The sequence below is a fragment of the Topomyia yanbarensis genome, chromosome 3 (assembly GCF_030247195.1).
Source record: "Topomyia yanbarensis strain Yona2022 chromosome 3, ASM3024719v1, whole genome shotgun sequence".
Lineage (NCBI taxonomy): Eukaryota > Metazoa > Arthropoda > Insecta > Diptera > Culicidae > Topomyia > Topomyia yanbarensis.
In genome coordinates, this window is record NC_080672.1 from 301,549,216 (window position 1) to 301,577,113 (window position 27,898).

General features: G+C 43.6%; 1 protein-coding gene across 5 annotated transcripts; it reads left to right on the forward strand.

Moving 5' to 3' along the window:
- The first annotated feature begins 203 nt into the window (after window positions 1–203).
- LOC131694279 (large proline-rich protein BAG6) lies at window positions 204–25,744 on the forward strand. Of its 5 annotated transcripts, none has more exons than XM_058982873.1 (13): window positions 204–580; window positions 762–833; window positions 1,930–2,271; window positions 2,334–2,975; window positions 3,039–3,233; window positions 3,291–3,708; window positions 3,793–3,969; window positions 15,518–15,920; window positions 15,980–16,125; window positions 16,184–16,365; window positions 16,424–16,876; window positions 16,940–17,320; window positions 24,765–25,744. In XM_058982873.1, the coding sequence occupies exons 2-13, from the start codon at window positions 771–773 to the stop codon at window positions 25,140–25,142; spliced, it is 3,780 nt and encodes a 1,259-aa protein (XP_058838856.1). In that variant the 5' UTR covers window positions 204–580; window positions 762–770; the 3' UTR covers window positions 25,143–25,744. The 5 variants fall into 5 exon arrangements, with proteins under 5 accessions (XP_058838856.1, XP_058838858.1, XP_058838859.1 ...); XM_058982875.1 differs by having other exon boundaries at window positions 3,793–3,921; XM_058982876.1 differs by having other exon boundaries at window positions 3,291–3,582.
- Window positions 25,745–27,898: the final 2,154 nt, after the last annotated feature.

A 27,898-nucleotide genomic window follows, 5' to 3' on the forward strand; every position in this document is an offset into this window, starting at 1 on the left:
GCTGCTGTCACACAGGCGTAAACGATTACTGTCAAAAAAGCGCAATTAATCGTATTACGAACTAAATAATTTAGATCGCCTTTACCGCACGTAAAAAGCAGGATAGCTGCGCACAGATTTCAGAAAATATTACCTGGCATCCCTGGTGTAATGTAATGATGACAGTTACTGATGACAATTCAAAATTACAGTGGCGTAGGAATAAAATCAATGATGACGGACGTGTGAAGTGAAGACGAAGCAGTCGAGTCCGTCAGTTGAAAAGATTTTGCTAGTTTAAAGTCCGATTTCCAGTGAATTTTATCGTTCGATTCGTGCAAAATACGCTGATAAAGTTGCACTTTGATTCAGAAGTTAAATATTCACAAAGATTTTGGGTTTTAACTACTATTTGGAGCCATTGGGTGCTAATTCTCGTAAGCTACTATTTTTCGCGTATTGCTTCTGGAATGATTATCGACGGTGATCGATAGTGGTGCTGATTAAATACAAGGAAAAAAATACGTTTTGCTGATAAAAGTTGCCCTATTCCTGGAGCGGATACATATTATTTAGCCTTTACAAGTGAAGGCGTTGCAAGGTGATTGATTTCAGTTAAATTTGGACCATTTCTGCGAAGGCTAAGGTTTTTAAATTGTTAGGTTAGAAATACAGATAGGGTTGGAAAAAAGATGGCGGTTCCTTCGTCAAATTATTTTGCAATTTCTTTTTCTACAAATTAGTGCATTGCTAAATGATGTGAATGTTATGTTTAATTTTAGCTCGCCGAAATGATAAACCTGAAGGTGAAGACGCTTGATTCTCAGAATCATGATTTCAGCGTGGAGGATGATGTAAGTATCTCTGTACGCAGTTGAGCGAAGTGGTATGAAAACAAACATGACGTGTTTATGTATTGCATCCAAAACACTAAAAACAGTGGTTCCGACCTGTTAAATTTGCGTAACGAATTAAGTCAGATTTTCTAGTGTTAAATGGTTTATAATTTTAAAAAAGCTGTTACTAATTACATTACTCCATGGATATGTTGTATAAATTAAGTTTCATAACAAGACAGGAAAAGGCTCATCGCCCCATTTCAAGTTTTTGCCAGCCTATCATTAGATAATTATTAGACCGGTACAAAAATTACCTTTTTTCCAGAACACTGCTCAATTGAATGGTAATTGGCACAAGAAACCCCATTTCAAATATAAACTCGTTCAGATGCTTCTGGTCTAATCACCTCACGAATTTTAAAATTTGTATGTGAAAAATCTATGAAAATATCGGCAATGGAAGCAATCATGTTCAGTAAAATGCACCATCCTCATCTTATTTATCCTAGAATTCCCCGATGTATAGCTAAAGATGAAAGGCAAAACCATGCAGAAGACTGCAAATTGACCCGACTTTGTGGTAAAAACATATTCTAAAATGTTATGTGCAGTCTCTCTTTCTCTATTGATCTTCAAAGTTAAATAACTGTCCGGTAACTTCCAATCATTACGCAACTTTCAATAAAATTGTGCGTAATTAAAGAAGTTATAAGCCATTAAGTTTTGAGGTATGCAGAGTAACTCGGAGTTTTTATGAATTTCTAAACTCTTGAGTGGACTAGAATTGTTGAAAAAAACCCTCATATTTGGCCTATGGTTTGTGGAACAATAAGCCATTTGATTTAGCAGTGTTTTTTCAGATAAGTTTATAGGAGATTGAATGATGCATTACCAATATAATGCAATCAAACTTGCAAATCCATGCAATATTGTTTACTAAAGTTTAAGTGGCGCAAACTGATCATGGGCAGTATATGGCCGTAGTGTCAATCTCATTCACTCATACTTTTATATTATTGTTTATGTCGGAGCAAAATTTCATTTCAAAATATGAATTAAACTAAAAAACAGCACTATTGTTACTAGTTATTAATATTCAAATTTATTTCAGATCACTGTGCGCCAGTTCAAAGAACAAATAGCAGAAAAGATAAATGTTGGTGTGGAAATGCAACGTTTAATCTACTGTGGTCGAGTGTTGAGCGATGACAAGGCTCTCAAGGAATATGATGTCAACGGAAAAGTCGTCCATCTCGTCCAGAGAGCTCCACCCTCGGCACGGGGAAATAGTTCCACTGGAGGGGGCTCCAACGACGAAGGGACAAGATCCTCGGCTCGACGTTCCCGCAGTAGTGACAACGCCGCTCGTCCACAAATATTCCGTGGCTTGGATGATTTCAACACCATGTATTTCGGTTCGATGACTTCTATTCCATTGAATGTTAATGCTACGGTAAATTCTAAAATACTCCTATCCTGAGAAGATTGTTCAAAACAACTGTTTTTTGCTTGTAGACTCCTCCACAAATTCCAACAGTGAGTCCATCATCAACACTGTGCATGAATCGCATTACTGTCGCTCGTCATATGCTTCAGTGTGCCGATAATATTGTCAACTACTTGGAAACCCCGGAAAGGGGTTTAAACAACACCGCGATGGATATTCTATCTCAGCAAACAATGGAGTCTACCGTGTTCGAAGTGGGCATTAGTACAGTCGGAGACGTAGACATTCCACACAATCAGATGCAAAACTTCGTCCAAGCTTTTCAGGGTGCTGTTTCTGCTGCTTTTCGTCAAAATGGAATATCTAACGTGACTGTTCAACAGCAGGATACGCTGAATCCTTCGGTGCAGGTCTTCGGAACTATACCAGATTCTGCTATCATTACACCTCCTAATACCAGTGCTACAGCTACACCAGCACAGGAAAGTTCCGGTGCTTCATCGGGAAGTTCTTCGACATCTTCAAGCACCTCGGAATCCAGTGCTGATTCCCGGAGACAGGCTCGCCCAGATTCTTCGCGTAATCAAACTACCAGCACTCAAACGCTGGCGGAGGTAGTGCAACAAATGCGAAACGTGCAGCGCAGAATGGAACCTTTCATGCAGCAATACTACGAAATTTTGCAGAATGACCCGACCTACGAGGAAGGAGTAAGTATAATATATACTGTAGATAATAAACTCATTCTTACTTTAATACTTGCACCTTCTTAGGACTCAATCGCTCGAGAAAACGCCCAGCGCGTATTTGATCGCATATCTGAAGCACTACATTATATGTCCCATGCCCAGCATGCAGTTAGCGACTTAATGTTGGATTTGCAAACGACAACGCCCCGCCATCTGTGCTGTCGACCGATTTTGGTTGAGCAGTCCGCATTCGTAAGTTCGGGAATTGCTGCCGTTCCGGTAGGCTACGGATTCACGTTTGCCGTAAAATATTGTCTAAGTTCTTTTCTTTTACAGAATAACATCAATCTAGCAAACTTACTACGAGCAACTAATAACAATAACAACCCTGAGATGGGAAACAACAATATTAATGCACAGATCATCAACTTGTCGATTCCCGGAATCCCTACTCCAGTAGTCAACGGTCCAGCAGTGATGCAGCCCCTGAACCCGATCGGTTCTCAAAACAGACCAGCTGGCGCTTCGGCATCAACTACTGGAACGGGTACATCAGCGATACCAATCATAACTGCCACTCCTGGATCCGGCAATTCTACCCCGCAAAGTCAAATCCAACAACAACAAGGTCAGTTTGCTAGACCATCTCTAGCCAATCTTCCCGACGATGTTGTCACTCGTGTATATATACCCCTGTACGACCCTTCGACCGTTAGACGAATGCAGAACATCCTTCAGACGATGGGACCTTCAGGTTTGAACCGGACGAAACGCCTCTTCACGGACGAACGCCATTTATCATGATTTGACTAATTTTTTGTTTTACCGCATACTGTAGAAAGTTCAGCTACGAGAGCTGCACCTACCGCTCGAAACAATAGTACGAACACCGCTGGACAGTCGGTGAACGATGACTCGATGACTGCATCCTCCAATTCCTCTTCTTCCACCAATTCGCGGACGACCAGTGAGTCTGACTCCGTTAGCACGGGCTCTCCCGAACGATTAGCGAACTGTATGTTTTTATTTACGTTTTGTTCTGTAGAGTTGTGCTTTCTATGTTTAGATTTTATTTTATGGTGGTTTTGGTTTGTTTAGAATTATTTTGTTTTACCTTTTTTTATTTATGCATGCTTTCTGTCACTCTGTTTTACTTTTATAACCTTTCAAGCGTAACAAATTCCAAACTGAATACGTCGAGTAGTTGTGAGTCTACTGAGGTGTAAAAAACCAACTGAAACTGGAAAAAGCCTAGTTCCGATTAAAAAGGTCACTTTGCCTACTGTTTGATGGTTTCCGAAGTAAGCTTGTGTTTCGAGATTTTCCAAAGTTGCTTAACTTTGGAATGTCTTTTAGGCTGCCGATAAAAGTTAAGTTGGAAGCTCCATTGCTGACGAAAAAAGCACATTTCCCGACTACGGCCGTACAAGTCAACTGTCAAAATTCACATTTCGGGGAGTTTTTATTTATTTAATTGTTTCGATCTTCATTAGATATCGTACAGATTCTATAAAAAATTACATACTATCTAAATCCTAAATTTTTGAAAATTCCTAATATCGAACTTATAACTAGATTTGGTGACATCAAAATCAAACAGATGTGAGGTTTCGTTGAATTTGTGGCAACATCTATCCACAGAATTGTTCTGACCATAAGCAGTATGGTGTCTAGGAATCCACGAAAGAGGACGGTTTCTTAGAGCGCGAGGAGATACAAATTTTACGGTCGCGGTTGTTGGTGACCGAGACTCATGTCTGACGAATAAAACACGCGACATAATCTATAAAATAACGAATTAAAATTTATTAACAATAAGTCTAAACACGTTGTACGCGGTGTCGTACTGACTGACAGGTTATGTGTATCCGGCTGTTCTAGCATCGACGGATGACAGCTGCACTTCCACCAGTGAGCTCAGCGGTAGTGTTGGCGAGTAGTTGGTAGGGATGTCCTTTTCTCCCCAACATCTCCCTCCTCAATACAGCTGGTAGGGATCAAACCGAATCGGCGGTCTTCTAGAACGAGAAGAGCGACGAGGTTCCCGGACAGCTGTGGGGTTTTCATTGGATGATAGGAATTCTCATGACGATGACGATGAGAGCTTGAACTGGAGGATGATGTAGACTCAGGCGAAGGTGCTAATGACGTATCTGCTTCTGGAGACACCCACACTCACGCAGGTGCTTCTGATGGCATTGCATGCTGCAACGGTGTGGACTGCTCGGATGGTACTCCAAGCATTGTTGACGGTAATTCGGCTGTTACTGACGACAACACAGGTAGCAGCGGGGACCTGGTGATATCATTTGCACTGGTACGCGAACTAGACAGATTCCACGCCTTTATGTCCAACGGAAACTTTACATCGCTCTTAACTGGCTTCGCTGACGGCCTTTCACCCATGGCACGAGCTCGTAGTTGTTTGAGATGTGAACGAATCTTTCACCCACACGTTGAACATACCGCGCCCAATCGTTTCCAAGACAACTCCGGATGTCCATCTCCATTGGTTGTTAGAGTAAACCTTCGCATAAATCACCATTTTTGAATCTCCGGTCAATCTTTTTTTCTATAGCGGATTCAACAACCAGAACGGTTGACGGACGCGGCAAGTCTAGGCTTATGCGGATCTTGTGCCCAAACATTGCTTCCGATGGCGATTAACCTTCCGGTGTAACTGGATTCGGCGTTGTTCGGTAGGTTATCAGAAATATGTCTATTGCTTCCTGGATGGCTCCTTTCCCCTCTCTAATTTTCTTCACTGATCTTTTAAAGGTGTCCACAAATCTTTCCGCTTGCCCGTTTGATTGTGGGTGGTACTGTGCTGTAGTAATATGGTTGACATCATTCTCTAAGCAGAACTTGTCGAATTCGGTACTAGCGAACTGTGGACTATTGGCGCTAACCAATGTTTCAGGCATACCGAGACGGGCAAACAAGTTGCGAAGCATGTCGATGGTAGTGACAGCAGTGGTTGATTTGTTTTCGACTATTTCAACCCACTTGGAGTAGGCATCGACACTCAGTAGAAAATATTCTCCTTGAGTCGGTCCAGCATAGTCTATGTGCACACGTTGTCACAGATATGTTGGTTTTGGCCACGACCAAGGATGCAAAATGCCTACCTTTTCTGCGGCTGTAATTTTTCTGCCTACATTCTCATTTCTCTCTCAATGCTGCTGTTATTCGCTAGTGCAGGACGCCCAGCGCTGTACGGCTGCCTGTGTGCAAAGCAGTAACATGACAAAAAACTACTGTCCCCAGTACAGCCACCAGACGTGAGCGGTACAGCTTCTCTTTCCTTATTTTACATTTTTTAATATTTTCAATCTTTTTAATATTTTTATTCAAAAATGACGACAATGAATGCGGCTCATTTACGCCACGGCCGTCATCAACGATTTGGTGTGCGGGCCTCTCCCTTTGACTACGCAGAGAAAAATGTACAAAGCGAGAGAACAAACTTTACTACGCCACACTCTCACCGAGCAGTCGGAGTACAGCAGCAAAACAAAAATGTATTCTACTGCTGTACAGGAAAATGTACTCGGCTTGGCTACCGTTCTGGCAAGAGCTGTAGTGATGCATCGCTGTAGCGGGCTGTACGGCTTGTGCAAATGTAAATATACCGAAAAAAATGTAGTTTATCGGTACCGTTGGCATCCCTGGCCACGACAGCGGTGCGGACCTTGGTGGGCTTTTAGCTACTGCTGCGCAATGATGGCAGGAACTGACGTGAGTCACGATGTCCACATCCAGCGATGACCATTAGACATATTCTGGTTGCAGTTGAAATCTGGAAAATCCGACCAGCGACAATCGTTTGTCTCTTGTTTAGTGCTAATCTATGATGTCGGAAGTAGTGATTCCACTGTTTAGAACCAGAGAAAATACGATTGTCGATGGTTGGCTTTTCCAGTTTTCAATAACTGCAACCAGAATAGCTACGTGCAATTGCTTTCATACGCTGCATTCCTGGATGACCTCGGTGAAGATGACGCAGACAACGCTTTCGGAAACTCGACGGGATCACCAGTCGCTCACCGAACATGATGCAACCTTGTACGGTCAATAGGGAATGTCGGCGATCGTAGAAGCATTTGATCTCCCGACGTGTTGCATGTTGAATCATCTTGAAGCTGAGTGGAAGCGCATCGATCAAACTTGTTGCTAGAGCCAACTTTAAAGCACAACGCTAGCCACCACAAAGTCCTCTTCCGGCTGGACATGGTGCTCAATCAGCCGCTATAGTGCATCTGCATTTCCGAATTTATCTGTGTTGACGTAGACGATCTTGAAGTCATACATCAGCACCTGTAGCGCCCAGTGTTGTAATCGATTGGCTGTATAGACGAGAATTCCTTTTTTCGATCTGAAGATCCGAAGTAACGGAATTTGATCCTTCGCGATCTGGTTGGCTGTATGCTTGCTCAGCTGAAGTTAACGCTCTGGATGCATGCTAGACAACTTTGATAGATCTGTCCGGGAATTTGTGGCTTATCGTGGCTCCGACTCCGATGGAAGATGCATCCGCCGAAACAATGATTTCGAGTGCCGGATTATAGTGCGTAAATAGCAAGTCGGACGACAGAATATTTTTGAAGCTCTCGAAGGCTTTGTGACATTTGGATGACTAGACGAACTTTTTTCCATTCTTGAGCTGATCATCCAGTGGATAGCTAAGCGTTCGCATGCTAGGGACAAACTTGCCATAATAATGAATTACCCTTAGGAAGGAACGCATTCGTGAAACGTCCGTTGGAGCTAAGTTGTCACGGATCGCTTTTATTTTGGCTGGATCCGGACGTAGGCCGTGCTTATCGATAAGGTGTCCAACGTATTTTATTTGCTGCTGGCCAAACGAACACTTCTGCGACTTGATGGTAAATCCATATTCTAGTAGTCGACAGAGAATTTTCACAAGATTCCGCTGATGATCCTCTTGGTCTACAACACCAACTAAGACATCGTCGAGATAGCCTGATGTGGCCTCCAATCCCACTACCATGGTGTCCACTAGTTGCTGGAAAGCGCCAGGCGCTGCTTTAATTCCCGACGAAAGTCGATTGTATCGGTAGAGCCCCTTATGCGTATTGATAGTGAGCATTTCTCGGGATTCTTCATGCACCTCGACCTGTAGAAATGTATCAGAGATCAATTTGACTAAATGCCTTACAATTTGCCAGTTTGGCGAAGATGTCTTGCGGCAGAGGGAGATGCGGCTGTAGTGCGTCGTTTTATCCTGTTGAATAATCACTATCGGAGCTGCCCACTCCGAGTACTCAACTGGTGTTATGATTCCACCATTTTCCAAACGGTCCAACTCTTCATCGACTGGCTGGTAAATGCCTGGGCAATGCGCTATATAGACCCGGTGGTTAGCCATAGTGGTCCTTAGCCTCTTGCCCAGGAACTCCTATCTCTACTTCCCCGCGGAGCCGGCTGGGATACGAGTAGCCATAGGAAAGTTCGGGTAGCCAACTCGTTGGGACTGTGGTCGTATGCTGACAGGGAAGGGGGGCGTGTAGTGGCCGGCATACAATAGCGCTACGGATCTTCCGTTCCGGTGATATGGGCCCACCAAACGGGATAACCCCAATTCCAAGGCGTGAAGCGACTCGTGCCGAGGGATGAATGATCGATGGGGGGGGGGGGGTGAAAAAGATGCCCGATCGTTAACGGAGCCTATGGGGTACCTGGGCACCCCCCACAGTAAGCGTCTCTTACCACGTTAATGCGGAGCTCTGGCGTGGCGGACCTATTTTCTCGCGCAACTCGTGGGATTGAATATGAGTCAACTTAGAAATAATAATAAAAAAGGGTATATTGAGGAGGAGGAAATGATTATGGCGCTGAACCCCTCTGCCAAAGGGGGTCTGGCGAGATCTCCCCCGACAGGGGCTGACAATCGAGCGACGGTGAATGTAAACAACAGCACCGAGGGAGTAATGGGTGTAGTAGGAGATAATACTACCAGCACGCTTGGCGGACCACTACCCGCGATGCAGGAGGTGGTCAAGCAGCTGGATAGTATTATCGAGTTCACAAGCGGGAAGAATAACATCAGCAAGGAGCTTAAACAGAACCTGCTGGTGCTCCGCCAGGCTGTTCGAGTCGCAAGACAAGAACAAGTAGCCTACATGGAGAGGTTGCCGGGAAGAGAGAAGACCGATAGAGGTATCCAAACCGAGGCCTTCTCCTTCCAGGGCGGAGCGACGATGGCGCAGGAGGCGATATATTTCGCTTTATCGGCCACAAAACGCTTGATGGAGGGCAAGACTGCGAAGCAGCCTAGGCCTAGTGTAGGCGCGCGGGGCAACGCCAAACGACGTGCAACAAATAAAGCCAAACGTTGTTTGGAAGGCGCGGATCCATGTGCGAAGGATCCCGCAGGGCGGCGACCCGAAAAGGCGACTTCTCAGCCTAAAAAGGCGAAAGTCGCCAATCGGGCGCAAAACGTGGAGCAACCTGGCACCAGTCAACCGGCGCCATCGGCAGAGGATGGTGAATGGCAGGTGGTCAGTAGGAAGCGGAAGTCGACCCGCGAAGAAAAAGAAGACGAGAGACAGAGGAGAGGCCCTGCTGGTGAAAATCAACGAGGGTAGCTACGTTGAGATCCTAAAATCGATGCGGGCGGCCGAAAGCCTCTCGAATTTAGGACAGGATGTGCGAAGCGTCAGACGCACCAAAGATGGCGAAATGATCTTGGTGCTGAAGCGTGGTGCACAATCCAGCAGAGTGACGTATAGGAGGTTGGCCCAAGAGATCTTGGGAAACGGCGCTCAGGTGAGGTCGTTGGGAGCGGAAGTGACTCCAGTGCAAGCAACTGGACGAGATCACAAACGCAGAGGACGTCGTCTCGGCCGTTAAGGAGCAGTGCGGCGTTGAAATCGATCAGACCTCTGTACGTATCAGGGAGATGCTTGCCATGCAGGTAGCTTACTTCAAGCTACCGGTCGCGGAAGCCAAAAAAGAAACCAATAAAGGGAAGTTGAAGATCGGATGGTCAGTATGCCCAGTTAGCATACCACAGCCGTCTTCAGTGGACCGGTGTTTTAAATGTCTGGAGCCAGGCCACAAGTCATACGACTGTAAGGGCCGAGACAGGAGCAAGTTGTGTCGTCGCTGCGGCGAGGAGGGACACAGGCCGCGGAAATGCGAGAGGGCACCCAAGTGTCTTATCTGCGCTAGTAAGAAGCAGGGCCGCAGCCATGTTATGGGCGGACCTGCGTGTCCCTTCGGGGAGGCCGGAAAGAGGAAGCAATGGCATACGTCACACAGCTGAATCTTAACCACTGCGCACCCGCTCAGCAGCTGCTGTGGCAGTTGTTATCCTTGTCGAGGACAGATGTCGCGCTCCTATCAGACCCGTACAACGTCCCTGCCGATAACGGCAGCTGGGTGGCGGACGGGTCTAGGATGGCGGCAATCTGTACAACGGGACGGTTCCCGGTTCAAGAGGTAGTACAGTCCTCTGCGGAGGGTGTCGCGATTGCCAAGATCAATGGTGTGTTCTATTGTAGCTGCTATTCCCCACCTATGTGGCCAATAGAACAGTTCAGCCAGATGATCGACAGGCTTTCGTCTGACATGGTGGGTCGGAAGCCGTTTGTCATAGCGGGTGACTTCAACGCTTGGGCAATGGAGTGGGGCAGCCGCTGTACAAATAGTAAAGGCCAAGCGCTTCAGGAGGCGCTTGCGAAACTCGACGCAGTGCTAGTCAATGATGGTTCCGCTAGCACATTCCGTAGGAATGGGGTCGAGTTGTGGATTGACGTAACGTTTGCCAGTCCGAGTCTGGTTCCAGACATGGACTGGAGGGTAGACGAGGGCTACACCAGTAGTGATCACTTAGCAATACGCTTCAGGATCAACTATGGTGTGAAGCATCCGAGGGCGGGTAATCCCTGTCAGGTACGCGGGTGGAAGACCAATCACTTCGACAGCGAAGTTTTCACCGCGGCCCTGGGACTGGAGGCCAACACCGACAGTCTAAGCGGGGATGCGCTGGTAGCTGTCCTATCACGCGCGTGTGACGCCACTATGCCGAAGAAAACCCTGCCAAGAAATGGCAGACGTTCGGTATATTGGTGGAGTGCAGAGATCGCAGCCCTACGATCAGCTTGCCTACAAGCTAGACGTAGGATGCAGCGAGCCCGCACTGAGGAGGTTAGATTGGATCGACGTGAAGTGTTTCGTGCTGCGAAATCGCCCCTTAACAAGGCCATCAAGAGCAGCAAGAGAGCGTGTTTTGACAATTTGTGCGAGGAGGCCAACGTGAATCCGTGGGGCGATGCCTACAGGATCGTGATGGCAAAGACCAAAGGGGGCACCTCACCCTCCGAACGATCGCCAGAACGGTTGGCGAGAATTATCGAAGTACTCTTCCCGTCCCGAGCCCTGGCCCCGGTGCCGCAAGGCACGGTGGGTACAGACGATATGATGGCCCCGGTGACGAATGAAGAGCTACTTGCAGTAGCTAATTCTCTAGCTGCGAACAAAGCTCCAGGGCATGATGGAGTTCCAAACAGCGCTCTCGTTACACCGGCTTGGTCTGCAGGTGGGCCTGTACCGGATCTTGGAAAGCTACTTCCAGAACCGTGTACTATTATACGAGACCGATGGCGGTCAGAAAAGTGTTCCTATTACCGCAGGAGTCCCGCAAGGTTCAATCCTGGGCCCGGTATTATGGAACCTTATGTATGACGGGGCTCTGAGACTAAAGTTCCCTCCGGGTGTGAAAATCGTCGGTTTCGCCGATGATATCACCCTGGCGGTCTAAGGGGAGTCAATCTTCGAGATAGAACTAACGGCGGCGCACGCGATAAGCATAGTGGCGGAATGGATGAGCGCGAGAGGCCTAGAGCTCGCCCATCATAAGACGGAGGTGGTTGTTGTTAATAACCGTAAATCGGTACAACAAGCAGTTATCCAAGCGGGAGAAGTCGAAATAACTTCAAAGCGGAGTCTGAAGATTCTTGGGGCCATCATAGACGACAAGCTGGCCTTCGGCAGCCATGTCGACTATGCGTGCAAGAAGGCTTCGACGGCTGTTGCGGCATTATCGAGGATGATGTCCAACAGCTCTAAGGTGTGCGCCAGTAGACGTAGGTTACTGGCAGGTGTCGCCGTATCTATCCTTAGGTACGGTGGACCGTCCTGGGCGAGGGCATTGGAAGCAAGGATGCAAAATGCCTACCTTTTCTGCGGCTGTAATTTTTCTGCCTACATTCTCATTTCTCTCTCGATGCTGCTGTCATTCGCTAGTGCAGGACGCCCAGCGCTGTACGGCTGCCTGTGTGCAAAGCAGTAACATGACAAAAAACTACTGTCCCCAGTACAGCCACCAGACGCGAGCGGTACAGCTTCTCTTTCCTTATTTTACATTTTTCAATATTTTTAATATTTTTATTCAAAAATGACGACAAGGAATGCAGCTCATTTACGCCACGGCCGGCATCAGCGCTTTCGTGTGCGGGCGTCTCCCTTTGGCTATGCAGAGAAAAATGTACAAAGCGAGAGAACAAACTTTACTACGCCATACTCTCACCGAGCAGTCGGAGTACAGCAGCAAAACAAAAATGTATTCTACTGATGTACGGGAAAATGTACTCGGTTTGGCTACCGTTCTGGCAAGAGCTGCAGTGATGCGTCGCTGTAGCGGGCTGTACGACTTGTGCAAATGTAAATATACCGAAAAAAATGTAGTTTATCGGTACCGTTGGCATCCCTGATTGGAAGTAATCAGTTACCGTCGCAAATTGGAGAGCACCTACCGCTTGATGTGTCTCAGAGTGATCTGCCTACCGCACGGTATCACACGATGCATCCTGCGTGATAGCGGGTATGATGCCAGTTGGGCTGGTCATCCGGGAGGACGAAGATTGTTTTGAATTGCGTGGCAATAGGGGAGTCCGTGAGCGTGCCAGGGTGACCTCGGTCGCCAGATGGCAGCGCGAATGGGATAACTCCTCGAGAGGTAGGTGGACCCACCGGCTGATACCTAACATATCGAGCTGGGTGGGAAGACCCCATGGGGAAGTTCACTTCCATCTGACACAATTCCTGTCAGGCCATGGCTGTTTCCGACAGTACCTACACAGGTTTGGGCACGCTGAGGCCCCAGTCTGCCCAGACTGCCCAGGTGTTGATGAAACTGCGGAGCACATACTATTCGTATGTCCCCGCTTCGACGTCGAAGGATGAGCTATGCTAGACGTCTGCCGCTGGGACACAACCCCTGATACCCTTGTACAGGGGATGTGCCAAGCGGTGGAGAAGTGGAACGCAGTTTCGACTGCTACCACTCAGATTGCCAGCAGGCTGCAGAGAACATGGCGCGCCGAGCAGCAGGCGAGGAGTGTGACTAATTCGGGTTTGGTTAGCTAGAGCGGAATGGGTTATGTGCGGAGAAATGAATGAACGGTCTGCTCATGCTAAGGCAAAGTGGCACAGCGGTAGCAACCACGTTAGCCACTCCGATGCATGACGATAGAGTGAGTGAATAGGCGGATGATAGACGGAGGTATGGTCTGCCCATGCCGAGATGGGAGGGTCGTAACCTAGAGTATATTGCCGGTACCTATCGCTACTGCACCTCGAGGCATGGCAGAGGAATGTAGGGCGTGCGTGAGTGCGAATGTCAGGCACGAGTGAGCGCGTACGTTAAGTACGGCCATCCCCCCAGAAGTAATGCCGAAAGGTAGTTCCTGGGGATAGATGGCGGAGCCCAATGGAGTTTGGTCGGTATGGCCCCCTGGTTGAGCCTGACTCGCCCCCAGTACACCCCGTGTGGTAGCTTGGACACCTACTAATAGCACGTGTACTGGGTTAGTACGTAAACGTCTTCTCTATTGTAAAAAAAACGCTCCCGGAGAATCGTTGAAAACTGTCGGGAAGGTCTGCTTGAGGGTGCTAATCACTTTAAACATCCTTTTTGTCAGTTGTCAAGAAAGTCGGTAGCATCCAGTCATACATCGGGTAAAGATACGTGACCACACTTTTTCATTACTATTCCCTGACTCATTTTTTTTTTCAATTTCTTTTATCTCCTTATGTCTCCTTTGTAGTCGTAAAATTTTTGTTGATGGTTTACGATTTCCCGTTAGAAATCAAACACATTGAACTCAATAGGACCTGACTTGCTGAGTATTGTAAAGATTTGGAAAGAACTAAATTCAGCCGTGAGAGATATTTAGAAAGTTTGACCAGATTAGGAAATATGCATTACTGTCGAATGAAGTCGATTACAGAACCGCCGAAATACCGCGTCTACATGCCTGCCAATAAAGTTGAGATCGATAGTGTGATTACCGATTCGAGTTTGTTATGCGTTTGATCTACTTAATCACGGAATTAGTTTTTTTATGGACCCCTTGCTTCAGTCAACGAAGATTTTCAATGAAAATCGCACAGGACGAGACAAAATTGTATGTCCCTTCGACTTCATATCGGCTATTCGCACCGCGCACTAAATATAAGCAAATAAACTGTTGTAGCAATAAAATCTGCCGTGGCCAGTGCGCAGAGATCCACCACGATAGTTTTGTGGGGACATCTGTTACTACTACATAAAAGAAAACGCTGCCATAAAGCCTACCTGGTCTTAGAAATTAGAGATCCAACGAGGATTTCCAGCGCTTCCAGGATAACAAACATCTCAAATGTATGAACATTTCATCCAAATATTTGGCGTAGTGCAGGACGGACTGGGCCTAGGTTTTAAGCACCGGCAACTTTGTGCTATTGCGAAATTTCTATTGCGGTTCCCAGGAAGCTCTCGAAGCTAATGGAATTAGCTTACTCCAAGATCTTTCTACAGCTTTAAGGAGTTTGCCTGCTTTACTGTCTTTGAATGCGGTCTGTCCCATTTGTTTTCATGAAACTTAGAAAACAAGCGATAGTTTGAAATAGCTTTCGCCATTTTTTAAATTTGAAGTCTACTAATTTTGTAAAATAGACCCACATTTCAGCGGCCCTTTAAGGTTGGTGCCCTTGGTGGTGGCCAACCCGGCCAACCGCATGCTACGGGCCTGCCTGTCATGCAGATTGGCAATCGAAATTCGTCCTTCGGTTGATAAATCTTAATAAAGAACGTCATGAGGTTTTATTCCTTAAAATTGTCAGTGGTCAACAAATGCTCACTTTTACAAACTAAAATGTTTTAAAAATCAGTAAATCCTTAAACCCACATATTATATTTGGGATTTTACACGCTTAGATTATCTTGAGTATCAACACTAATTTGCAAACCATGATAATATTTCAATGTGCGGGAAAAGGAACTAACACAAGGTGAATTTCTTTGCACGTATTTACGCCCCTAACGTTGTGTTAACCATTACAAAAAGAATCATTTACTTTATTTTCCAAAATAGTATATAATTTGATAAAATAAATCATCGGTTCGCGATGACTATGTGCAAAAATAATATCCCAATATTTTCCGACTTTTTTAATCGACCGGTTCTGTAGACAATAGACTAATCTCTTAAAAGCTTCTTTTTATTTTTGTTAACCATGTTACATATATAAAAACTTATAACCGTTTCTGTTTCCAGCTAACAACGCCAACAATAATGCTCAGATGCAGGTGGCTCGATTGTTTCAGGCTGTTGTAAATGCTGCTCCGATCCATGCCGATATTCACGTACAGATAAACGCCGGTGGCAATCCTCCGGCATCAGCAGCGCACGGAGCTGCCACTACCAATAGTAATAGTACCACTACCAATAGCTCGGGTGGAGGTCCGCAAGCAAATCCAACGATGACCAATAACACATCAACCAACGTCAATCGAGGCAGTAACGACAGTGGAGCACAATCGCGTTTTGCCACGGTTACCCTTCCGACTACTTCCACTCAGACGCGATCGACGTCGAGACCGCACGTTCATAGCATCCCGCCGACGCATGTGCGCAATGTGAGACCCATTCCGGCAAACATGCTTTCCTCGTTCGATAGGTTCGTTAACCGAAACCGAACGAATACATTCGTTCACATGTCTGTTGTTTCGCTTTCAGGTTCCTTCCATGCAACAGCCATCATATCCGTGAGAACTCTGATCGTGCAGCTTCGGAACCAACAACGGCTAGAAACAGTGCGGCCAACAGTAACAATAATAGTAGTAGAACCACTCCAACTTCAGTAGCTAGTCAGGCCAGTGCACGTAAGTACAGAGTAATATTTAGATTTTTTAAATCACTACTTCAATCAATATTTTACAGCACCTTCAGAGATTCTTACGTCGCTACCGTTCAATTTATTCGGTAGCCAGTTTACGTTAGCCGACTTCGAACAAATTGTTCCCAATCCAAACACATTGAACCGGGTACGCGATTCTCTACAGGCATACGTCGTTGAAACATTGTTCAGCGGACAAGCCATTAGCGAAGCTGCTATGCAAGATGTAAGCAATCAAACGTTTAATTTATGCTTCTTCCTATAATAGTAAACATATTTCACAGGCCATCAATTTACTAATCCAACGACTCGAGCCAATTCTTTCACGCGTTTCTACCTATGACCTTCCGGACTATGACACGCGAGCTTCGATTGAGAACCTGATCCGCAGCTCCGTACCGTTCTGCATTAATTTGATACGGGAAGACAGTTCGCAACAGTTTGGAGTTCGTTTGCTGCGCTTCCTAATATCCTTCGTCCGTCGTTTCTTCATGATTCTGGTTACCTGCGCCGGACCTGCAAATGCACAGGCTTTCTCCGGAGAGTTATTAAATATGGCAATTTTCAGCACTCAGGATGTACCCACTATGAGCCCGGATCTGTTGCACCTGTTTTTGCCTGCCATTCATCGGCAATTGGAACGTTCAAGCCGACACGACCAACAAGATATTCAGGAATTTTTGGTTGTCAGAAGACCCGCGCCTGGTCAGAGTCAAACACGCAACCGTATCCCAAGTGTAAGTAGTTTTACCGATAGTTTGTCTTGTTTGAAATGCTTTAATTATTGTAACTCATTTTAGCCTATGGACGTGGATGATACGGAGTCCACGACTACGCCGGAGCTTGTGTCTGACATTGCTGAAATATCAATTTCTATTGAACCTCCAATCGTCAATATTGATCAATGTGCAGCAATTGTGATTTCCGCGGCTCCGGCACCATCATCGGCGGTACCATCGGTAACACTCCCAACGCCGTCTGTTGTTGCAGATCCTTGCGAAGACGTGACAATGACGATCCCGATGGCAGCAAGAAATCCTCAGGTACCTCCGCCACCCACACGGACGGATGACGAAGAAGTTCTACCGTCGGTAGTGGTGGGTTCTGAGCCATGGCATACACACTTGCCGTCCACTTGGGTGCCGGTAATCTCGCATGACATCGTTCGACAGAGACGACAGGTAAGACTTTACAAGTGATAGTAGAGCAAATAACTTCCATTTAAATGAGATGGTTAGTGGTTAGTAATGCCTTTTTTTAATCGATTAACGCAAATAATCGATTAATCTCCAAAATAATGGACAAATCAATAATCGATTGGAAGCTTTCGGTATAATCGAGTAAATCGATTAGCTGATACAAATTAATCGACAGCATAATTGATAAAGACTGTGCAAACGTTAAATATGATAATCGCAGAACAAAGCACGACAAGCGCCTTACAAACTTGAAAATGTACTCAGCGACAATTTTTTTGTGTTTTGTTGTGTGCTTTTCCCTGCTGTTGTTATTTAAAGAAAATAAGCTCACGGTTTGCTGCCCAACATGGACGGCCCATGTGCGGGTCTCCTTCACGTCCGGACCACCAAACAATCCAATATGCAGTGTCATGCATATGTTACCAAAAGTGCAAGAGGTGTTAGGGATATTGTGCAGACTTATCCGATATATGACGTGGATTCCTCTCGTGGTAGCGCCATTTGCGTCGTCGACCGTCCTTCGGGATCCGGCAGGACGTGCTGTAACTTCACTGCGACAGTTTGCTGCACTTGATCCCGTGCTGATCTTCGTGCCTGCATTCACGTGAACGGGTGTTACACAATTTTACTTCTCGATCCTCTTTAGCCAATCGCGCCAGGCGAGCAACAAGACCGCGCTTTCGTTGCCTTGATTTTCACGGACCGTGTTGCGGCCACATCCGCGCTTTCGCTCAGCCAGGAATGGTAAAGCTCACGTCGCGCAACGGCACACCGGGACCAGATTGTATCAGCTGGCCCCCTTTTTCTTCGTCACGACTACGCGGTTTCACTGCGGGCACTTTTTCACGGATCGTCTTGCAGACACGTCCGTACTCTCGCTCAGCCAGGAATTAAAAAAAGTTCACGTCGCACACGTTCACATCGGGACTGAATTGCACCTGTCGGCAAGCTTTATCGACACTACCACGCGGTTTAACTCCGGCTGTTGTTTTCACAGATAGTGTGGCGGACACGGTCTCGCTTTCGCACAGCCCGCAATTGTAAAGTTCACTAGCACGCGGCTTCACTCCCGATACCTTAATTTTCAAGGATCGTGTTCTCGCACAGTCCGAAAAATTCAGAGTTCTCGCCGCGCAACCGCACACCGGGACCTGGTTGTGTCAACTGCCCCCCCTTTTCTTCAATACGAGGGGTAAGGTTAATTCGGTAAACGAGGCATACATTCTTAGAAAATTTTTGTGGCAATACGGAGAGTGTTAGTAGGTCAATTTCCATATAATAATGCCACAATTGAACAATATTTTCTCAAAATTTCATTACAAAATACTAAAATGAACGAGTGACAGTGAATCTACAGAAGCGTCTCTTCGAAAACGGTGTACATCATAATTCAAAATCTACCAGACCAATCGCTTTAAAATTTTGCACAGTCCTTCTTTACAATATTCCTTAGGTAATTACGGGAGCTTTTTTTCTCGAATTTTGAATTTTTCGTAGCACTTTGAAGCCAACAACCCGATTTTCGCAAAAAAAAATTGGTTACATGTTAGTGTTAGAAATATATCAATAATAATTCTGTAAAAAGCTCCCGTAGTTACCTGGGCAATGATGTGAAGACGCACTGTGCAAAATTTCAGAACGTATGGTACATGAGATTTTATGTTACGGTGTACACCACAAGTTTTTGAAGTACCTCCTTCACTGTCACTTACTCAATTTTCGAGATTTTGCAATGAAAATTTAGGAAAATGTTCAAATGTTGCTTTATTGCATGGAAATTATATGAATAGGTCAAGATTTTCTGAATCGTCAAAGCGCCCACCCCCTCCCTTAAGCAGTGTTTTAGTGGGTGACATTTTCCTTCTCGTATGCAATTGTAGTGAGGGTTGTATACCATTCCCCAGAAAGCCATTTCCCAGAAAGCCATTTCCCAGAAAGCCAATCCCCAGAATTCCATTCCCCAGAATGCACCGTTCCCCAGAAGGACATTGCCCAGAATGTACCATTCCCTAGAAAGCCATTACCCAGAATGCTCCATTCCCCAGAAAATCATACCCCAGAATGCCCCATTCCCCAGAAAAGTTAATGTTCGTAATCATTTTTTTTTGTGGTGGAGCCTAAAGTTTGCTGATTACCTAATTCAAGGAACTGATGCTGTGTGGAGCTGCTGAGGTCATGCCGCCGAATGTGGCTGTCTCTCCCAAGCAAACCTGTTATCCACTCATATAATCGGTTTACTCGATCATAGGGATTGGTTCCTTCTTTCAATCATGAGCAGTTTTTTGATTTTGTATGTCTAATAACTCTTGCACGCAAGATTGTCATATTTTCGTCTGACCGGTTTATTCAAACATAGGTGTTAATTCCTTCTTTTGAACTTTCCTTGAATCTATATTAAAATCGAATTAGGCAATCCATGAGTAGTGTTGCCACCTCTGGAGAGGCTTTGACCCGGAGATTTATACTGACCCGCGGCGGGGGGCGGATTTTGAGCGGTTAGACAGAAATTGGAATCAACGCGATTACTCGACATTTAAAAGCACTTCAATAGCTTTTTATCACGTATTGAGTGAAAAAGAGACAAGTATGTACTCTTTCATTCTTTCTGAAAGTCGTCATGGCTTTTTGCACTTGGTGATTGAAAAATTACCAAAATTGCGTCACAATTACCGTTGAGCGTAAAGTTTTTACCAAGCTTAGTGCGCGCTACTCTTCCATGGCGTTAAAATAAAGCTATAAATTTTTCATGTTTGAGAACGGTTTTGTCGGTTTAATTAGATGTAGTATCTCGTTTTCCCAGCTAAGTGCCAAGAATACAAAAGCTCCAGCTACTCTTGCTGTGGAGGATAAGTCGAACGAGCATTGCTCTTCACCACAACTAACAAAAAAAGCAGTGCAAAGGGGGCGGGTCAGCGGCATCACGTGGGAAGCACTATATGGTGTCGGTTATTCGTCACCAGAGGTCCCAACAAAGGGGCGAAACTCACTTTCTTTGCCAACAGTTAAGGATCGCTGCAGGAGTAGCAACAACACTGGAAGAATTCGTTTGATGTTGACCTAGCCAGTGAAATTAGAACAAATCTGCCATCCCTGCAGATACGCACCACCAACAGTGAAGTGATTTGGTAAACTTGCAACAAAAGAACTTTTTACACAATTTTGAGCGACTTAGTGGGATGCAAAATTTTAATTGTAGCATATAGCGAAATATTGCTTTCATGAATTTGTAGTATATTTGATTTGTTTTTCATTTTCATTATTTTGCGAACGAAATCAGTACTATTTGTTGAAGTCATCTTCGCCGCCTTGAAACGAAGGGTTAGTCAGGTAAAATAAATCTGAACCAAAGAATCAATTAATTTAAAAAAAATTGAAATTATGCTTCTTCCCAACAAACCCGGAGAAATTGATGTGAAACCCGGAGGTCCGGAGATCGCTCCCGAAAACCGGAGTCTCCGGGTCAAAGCCGGAGGGGTGGCAACCCTACATGAGACGTTTCTGATCAGCTGATTATTTCTTGTTTACTTATTCTGACGTTACTCCGAGGAGTGCGACGTCCGATAATATCGTTGATTCGATCCAATATCAATCGAATCGGACTAACGAAAGTTGTTTGTTGAGTTTTTCTGTTCACAGGAGTAGACTTGTTGACAGAACCCCCCGCTGAATTATCAAACAAACGTCTAATGGATTGCCTCATTGAATGCTCATTTTGACAAACGGTTTGGTGTGTTTTTAGAGCATTTCTCGACAAACATATGACAGCACAGTTCACAGCATTTAATGAAAAAGAAAACTTTTCTCTTTTGTTTACTACCAACATCTGTGGTTGGAGGGTAACGTTTTGTCCAGAATTTCCTCTAAAAGTGAATTTTGACAGTTGGCTTCAAGCATATGTTTGTCGAGATTTATCTTTCCTTTGCATTTGAAATGTTTCGTACGCAAATGTACGATCTACCCGAAATACATTCAAAAGTATTTTCATACCTTATGCCAAATGGTACTTATACCATAGACTAACAGACATAATACTCGACAACAATTCTTCGCCAATGTTAGCGGTCATTTTGAATATATTTTTAGTTGGAACAGTGATAGCATTTACGATTATAATCCATATATTGCGCCACTGATATATGCGCAAGTATACGGGATACACCACTAGTAAAAAAAAGTTCCTGGGTCTGAGGGTTAACTAATTTGTAAATGAGTGGTTAGAAGCGTGTAAAGTGTTTGGCGGATCGATATTTTTAAGGAATTAATCATAGTTATGTCTGTTTTGCTGTGCTTATGCTACACTACTGTTAGGTCAAAAGACAAACTACCATATAATGTCTCATGTCAGACGATGTTGTGCCAAAAGACTTTATGCCAAACAGGATAAACTTGCTCAAAAGTTGGGACAATACTTCAAGTGTAAACGGGGCAGACATAAAGTCATTTTCATGAAGATTCAAAGAACTGCTCATGTTTGAAAGAAGGAATCAATTCCTATGTTTGAGTAAATCGTGTAAGTGGCTTACTTGCGAGGAGCCATCGCTTTCGGCAGCTCATCCTCAGCAACTTAACACATCACTTCAATTACTTCGATAATACACAAAGTTTTGGTTGCACCATATAATCTTACTTACATAAAACTGTTTCATTCTTTTGAATCCTATGATGGGGTGCTATCGCTTCCTATGATAAGATTCTGCAATTTGTTCTACATGTTTCCTGGACAATAGTTCTTTCTGGGGAAAACACTTCAGTATTTTATTTTGTGTGAAATGTGCACGAATCGAAAGCAAAGAATATCGTTTGATGGAAGTGGGACCGAGTACAGTCGTGATTCGTTAGTTGGACCGACTGACAGACGTCCCAAACTATCCAAAGGAGACGTTAATAGTGTAAATGCTTCTGTTCACATCTCTGACTATTTTCAGTTTGATTGTCAAGGTGATTATGACATAGGATTTTGACATTAAGATGCTTTTTAGTTGGAGAATGGTCCAACTAAAAAGCGGTCCAGTTCAAAAGTGACCAACTAGCGAATCACGACTGTAGTAAGTTAAAAAGATCAAATGAATAAAAAATAAAGCTTTTCTGGGGAATGAATTTCTAGGAAATGGTGCATTCTGGGGGATGGAACTCTGGGGAATGGTACATTCTGGGAAATGACTTTCTGGGGAATAATATTTTCTGGGGGGCAGAATTCTGGGGAATGGCTTTCTGGGGAATGATTTTCGGGGGAATAGTATACAATCGTAGTGAGTGATTCTGAAAGGGAGCCCTTTCGAGAAACAAGCTCTACAGCTCCAGTTGGATAACACTCTCAAAAAAGAAGATATATAGCACCGTTGTAGTGAAACAAGTATTTGCGAGTATCAATATTTTAGCATCTTTTATATAGGGTGTTTGGTTCATGATTAAGAACCTCTCGAACCTCTTTAACCATATTTGGGAAAAAAAATCGTTCTACACATACTATCAAATCTTAACCATTACAGAGTTATTGAACTTTTTGTGTAAAAAGCTTATTTATCTTAAAATACCTCTAACTCAAAAGGTATATTTTGTATTTTAAATCTTTTAATTCCAATGGAAAGGGAGGAAATTTCTTATTGAATGGTGTTCTCATATCTTTATTAGTTTTAATTATCTTTTAGTTGTGAACCAGTAAAAAGCTGTCGTTTTTGATGATGTTGTTGTTAATTTTCTCAAAATAATGAATCATGGTTATCGCAATATCTATTATCCAAAAATTGGGTTTTGGGACTATTCATAATTTGTTCTTCGGCATCATATTCCTATCTCTTCTAGTCTCTTTGTAATTACTAAACTTTTCCTGTAACCGACTTGCAAGTGCTTAAAAGACTCTAATCAAAAAATATGCTTTATATCGTTATTTCCAAGGCTTCATTGGAAAGCTGAGAAAATTTCCTTTCGATGTATGTACAAATATATTTTAGTTAAGTATACTAAATGACTTTTAACTAGTAAAATAACTCAAGATTTTTTGAAGATTTTTGTAATTATTCTAATTAATAATCAACTATATTTACCGTTACTATTATTCATTTGGTGCCCTTTAACATTCTTTATAACTTGTTATTTGACACATTATCTCTATCGCTTTCATTTCGCTGCGATTTAATAGTTAACACAGCATGACCTCACCACAAATGTAGTGGGTTCGAAATAGTTGTTTTTGCATATGAAACGAGGTGATAAAATGATTTTGCTTCGAAACTAAAAGAGATAATTGAATGAAGTCAAAGAAAGAATTGTAGAACTTGGTGAGATGCAGTAATTCCATGATAATAATGGTGTTGTTTATTATTTACTATTTTAGGAAAATGACGCAAATGCTAATAATAACACTAACTTTAAACTAATTTACTTCTAAAAGAATACTAAATTCACTTAACTGAAAGGTACTAATACATTTTTCTCTGCAGAATTTTCCTGATTTTCGAATAAGAATAAGAAAAGGTACAATAAGTGCCATACTTTTTCAATAAGAGCTAGTATTAGTGGAAATGAGATGAAAATATCCAAGTTCAATAACCCAAATGCATTGCAACAAGAAAAGATAAGTGTATCATGTCAAAGAACAAATTATGCAGCTATGTTAACCTTTAAGATTTTCGCGAAATGAACGAAAAATCGATCAAAATTGTTAAATTTTAAATAAATTGCTGTGAAAAGGTTACTTAACCTCATTAGCTGAAACATGTGGGAAATTTCACCTGTCCAATGGATATAAAAGATTTGAAATACAAAGTATACTTTTTGAGTTAGAACTATTTTAAGACAACTAAGTTTTTAACACAAAAAGTTCAATAACTTTGTAACGGTTGAAATTTGATGGTATGTGTAGAACGATTTTTCCCCAAATATGACAGTCAATCATCCCTTGAGAGGTTCTTAACCATGAACCAAACAGCCTGTATTTATTATTAGTCTATTAATCCGCTTTAGATCAAAGATATGAAAAAGTAGAACATGAACAAGACAGAAGCGATTTCAATTCGATCTTTGTTTAGTATAGAGATAACGATGACTTAAACGTGACTGCAGGAGAATTTTATAGGAAAAGATAAACTAGAGGACGTGCCATCCGACTCTTTAAGATAACGCGCGCAAAACGTTAACCTCCTACCGAGGACAAGTGTTTATTTTTTTAGACAGTCTCCCCGTCATCCAATTTCGCGAAATTTGTCTTGCTGGATAGACCGAGATCCACTTTGCCGTTGGCTGCAGTCCTATAAAAAGCCAACTCAAAAAAAATCTTGAAGTCCACTAAAAAGTTTTACAACTTTGTTCTTTGGGAAGTAAGCACGACTTTGGTTCTCGTGGCTCCTAACACGCTTCTAAGAAGACAATATTAAGCTTATGCCTATTCCCTTCAATATCCAATTCCGTTCTTCTTTTCTATCAACAGATGCAGCAAGGCCCTTACTCCGACGCGTACATATCCGGTATGTCTTCGAAACGTCGCAAATTGATAGCAGAAACCAAACCTCCTGCGGATATTCCGTCACTGATAGCGACCGGCGTGCGACAGGCTTTCCACAGCACCGGCGTCAATCCGACTAGTTTCGGAAGTAGTAGTAATCCCAGTAGCGCTGGTACAAGCAACACCGTCGCAAACGGCGGCACTGTTACACTGGACGAACTAGCCAATACGATATCGGATGATCCAACACTGCAGAGTTCGTACTGTGAAGCGATGAGAACTAGCATACGAGAACGTTTAGCTAAAGATCCCGACTACGATGCGAAGCGATTTCCAAACTGTTCAAAATATTTCGAAAAGTAGTAAAATTTTACGGGACGTTGGGATAAAGCAGGGAGAGAAGGTAAGCATTGTTTGCGTTAGGTTTTAAATGTCTGGCACAGATGGCTTGTGAAAGTCTCTAAACAAGAAAACTGGAACAAATGGTGCGTCACGATGGCAATTGTAGCTGCTGGAGTAGTGTTTTTAAATTTGATGTGGACAATAGCGCAGCCTGAAGCTGGAGGTTTTAGACATTAAAATGGTAGAATAATATGATAATTGGAGACGTGGCACTTCAAGCTAGACACAACACGTTTGATTAATCACAATCATGAAACAAATTACCGAACGGAAAACCAAGCTTCACCAATTGCGACAAGGATTCGAGGGAATTGGCATATATTTTGTTATTACTTAAAATTGTTTTCGTGCATATTGTATTCCTATAAATCGTTTAATAAAATTCACAGAAATAAGGCACTGCTATCAGACTAGACGGTTCCAAACAAAAAAAAACACAAAATTTGAGCCTGCGTAAATGTAAATTGCTGGTTGAAAAATCATTGCCAATTTTGACCGCTGATTAGTACAGGCAAATTTGCTACCAATCACACAGGAGTATAAATATATTCTTTTGCAAAATACATGCTTCTAGTTTGTATCTAATATAGAATTGAAAGAATGGACAATTACATTTATAATAGGTATAGAATTAGAAGAATGGATAAGCGTACAAACAGCAAAATTTCTGGTAGAACGGTCCGGTGATGGTGGGACAACCGTTCTATGTGGTATGGGAATCACAACAGTTTGGGCAACCGGCTGAGACGGTAATACCTCCAACTGGGAAGTTTTGTTCTCGAGAGACGCGTATAGCTTGTGAAGTGGGAAAGAGAGACCAGTTCGTTAATTGTAAGTCGACAGGTGGGCGTCGGAGGCGTGGTCGACGGCATCCTCGACAAGTGGTGTTTCGACATTTCCCTACCGCGGTGGCAGAATTCGAGAGTAACGGTATCATCAGGCAACTCTAATCGACCCACTTGTTCTATTTTTCTACCGCAGAAGCGGTGCGATGAGGAAAAACAACAAGTGGGCACCGAAGAGTGTCGCATCACCAGGTGAGGTTTCCACAGCAAGCCACAGGCAGCCACATTTGTCTACCGCAGTGGCGGAAACAGAGAGCGCGCTCGTGGTGGTAATACCAACGGGCAGCTCAACGGGAAGAGATTGGAAGTGTCGCATGTAGGCCTATTTGTCTACCGCTGAAGCAACGGCACCGAAAAGTGTCACATCGCTAAACAATGGGCACCGAGTTTACAACATCAACACATCAGCCAATGAAATTGCTTCTTGTAAGCTTTTTACGCGTGAACATAGAGCGTATATACCTTCAGAGGAAATTGAAATTGATGGGGTCATCACAGAATCGAGTTTGTTGATGACTTTATTAAGCATGGGGTTGGTTGTTTCGAAGACATCATGCTTAAAGATGTTAAGATACTTCAATTCAAGCAATTGCATTGAGTATCACACGAAGGAGATACAAATGTCTATCGACCGTCAGACTCGTTTCGAGTGATATTCGCTGGGTCTGTGCTGCCCAACTAAGTCATTATCGATAAGATTCGTCTCCCTGTTCGCCTTTATATCCCTCGTGTGATGAATTGCCTTAACTGTAAACAGCTTGGCCACACATCCACTTACTGTTCCGTGCTGGTGTGGCAAATGTGGAGGGTCTCATCAAGAGAATATATGCAATAAAAAATCAGAAAAATGTTTAATGTCCGGAGAAATTTGCATGAGCTCGTTACATGCCCCATATATAAACTGCGCGAGGATAAAATTAAACGATCCTTGAAGGAGAGATCTAAGCGCTGCTATACAGAAATGGTTAAAAATGCAACTCCTAAACCGATATTCCTAGTAAACACTTACACTGTTCTATTTTCGGAACAGTCTGACTCTGACGGAGCGTGCGAAGGCACATGATTTATTTTACCTGGAGGGTCCAGGAAAAGAAAACAATCTTCTTTTATCAAACTGCCAAGCAAGGGCCTTAAAACGTCTTCTCCAATAGATTAACTGCGCCCAAAGCCAATAAAGACGAACTCAAAACCGAAGTCAATTCCTCCCTGTTTTGGGAATGTACAATCCAAAAAGAACACCATTACTGGAAATAATAAAATTTCGACTTCCTCTGAGCATCAACCGGGGGTAAATTTTGTGAAATTGTTGATTAAATTATCAAAGCATTCAATATTGCTAAACCACTAAAAAGTATACTCTCAGCGTTCCTCACAACAATTAGAAAATTTTTAAAGCAGTTGAATGCTCAACGGCACATCCTTGCAGCGATTGTATTTTTCGTTGGATAATTGATCGCGTGAGGTGAAAGATTCCATCACTGTTTTACAGTGGAATTGCAGAAGCATCATCCCTAAAATTGATTTCTTTAAAAGTTTGCCGCATAATTTGAAATGTGATGCTTTTGCTTTATGTGAAACATGGCTTACCTCAAACATTAATTTCAACATTATTTGCCTAGACCGAGACGTCCCGTATGGAGGAGTGCTTCTAGGAATTAAAAAGTGCTATTCTTTCTATAGAATTTACATTCAGGGCTGTAGCTTGTCAAACGAACATTGAATTGCTTACAAAAAAACGGAAGCAGAAAGGGGGTACACGTTCACAGTCTACGTGCCGAAAAGTTATTGGAGACGCTTCGTTGACGGCTTGTCAAAAGAAACATCAATGAGTACTCTTTGAAACATAGCCAGAAGAATGAGGGATCGAAACGT

Bases quoted from the DNA above. Each gene is read 5' to 3' on its own strand.
- LOC131694279 (XM_058982873.1), top strand. From the start codon at position 771: ATGATAAACCTGAAGGTGAAGACGCTTGATTCTCAGAATCATGATTTC. The intron at 15,921-15,979 runs GTTCGTTAACCG...TTTCGCTTTCAG, and splicing joins ATGCTTTCCTCGTTCGATAG to GTTCCTTCCATGCAACAGCC. The intron at 16,126-16,183 runs GTAAGTACAGAG...AATATTTTACAG, and splicing joins AGCTAGTCAGGCCAGTGCAC to CACCTTCAGAGATTCTTACG.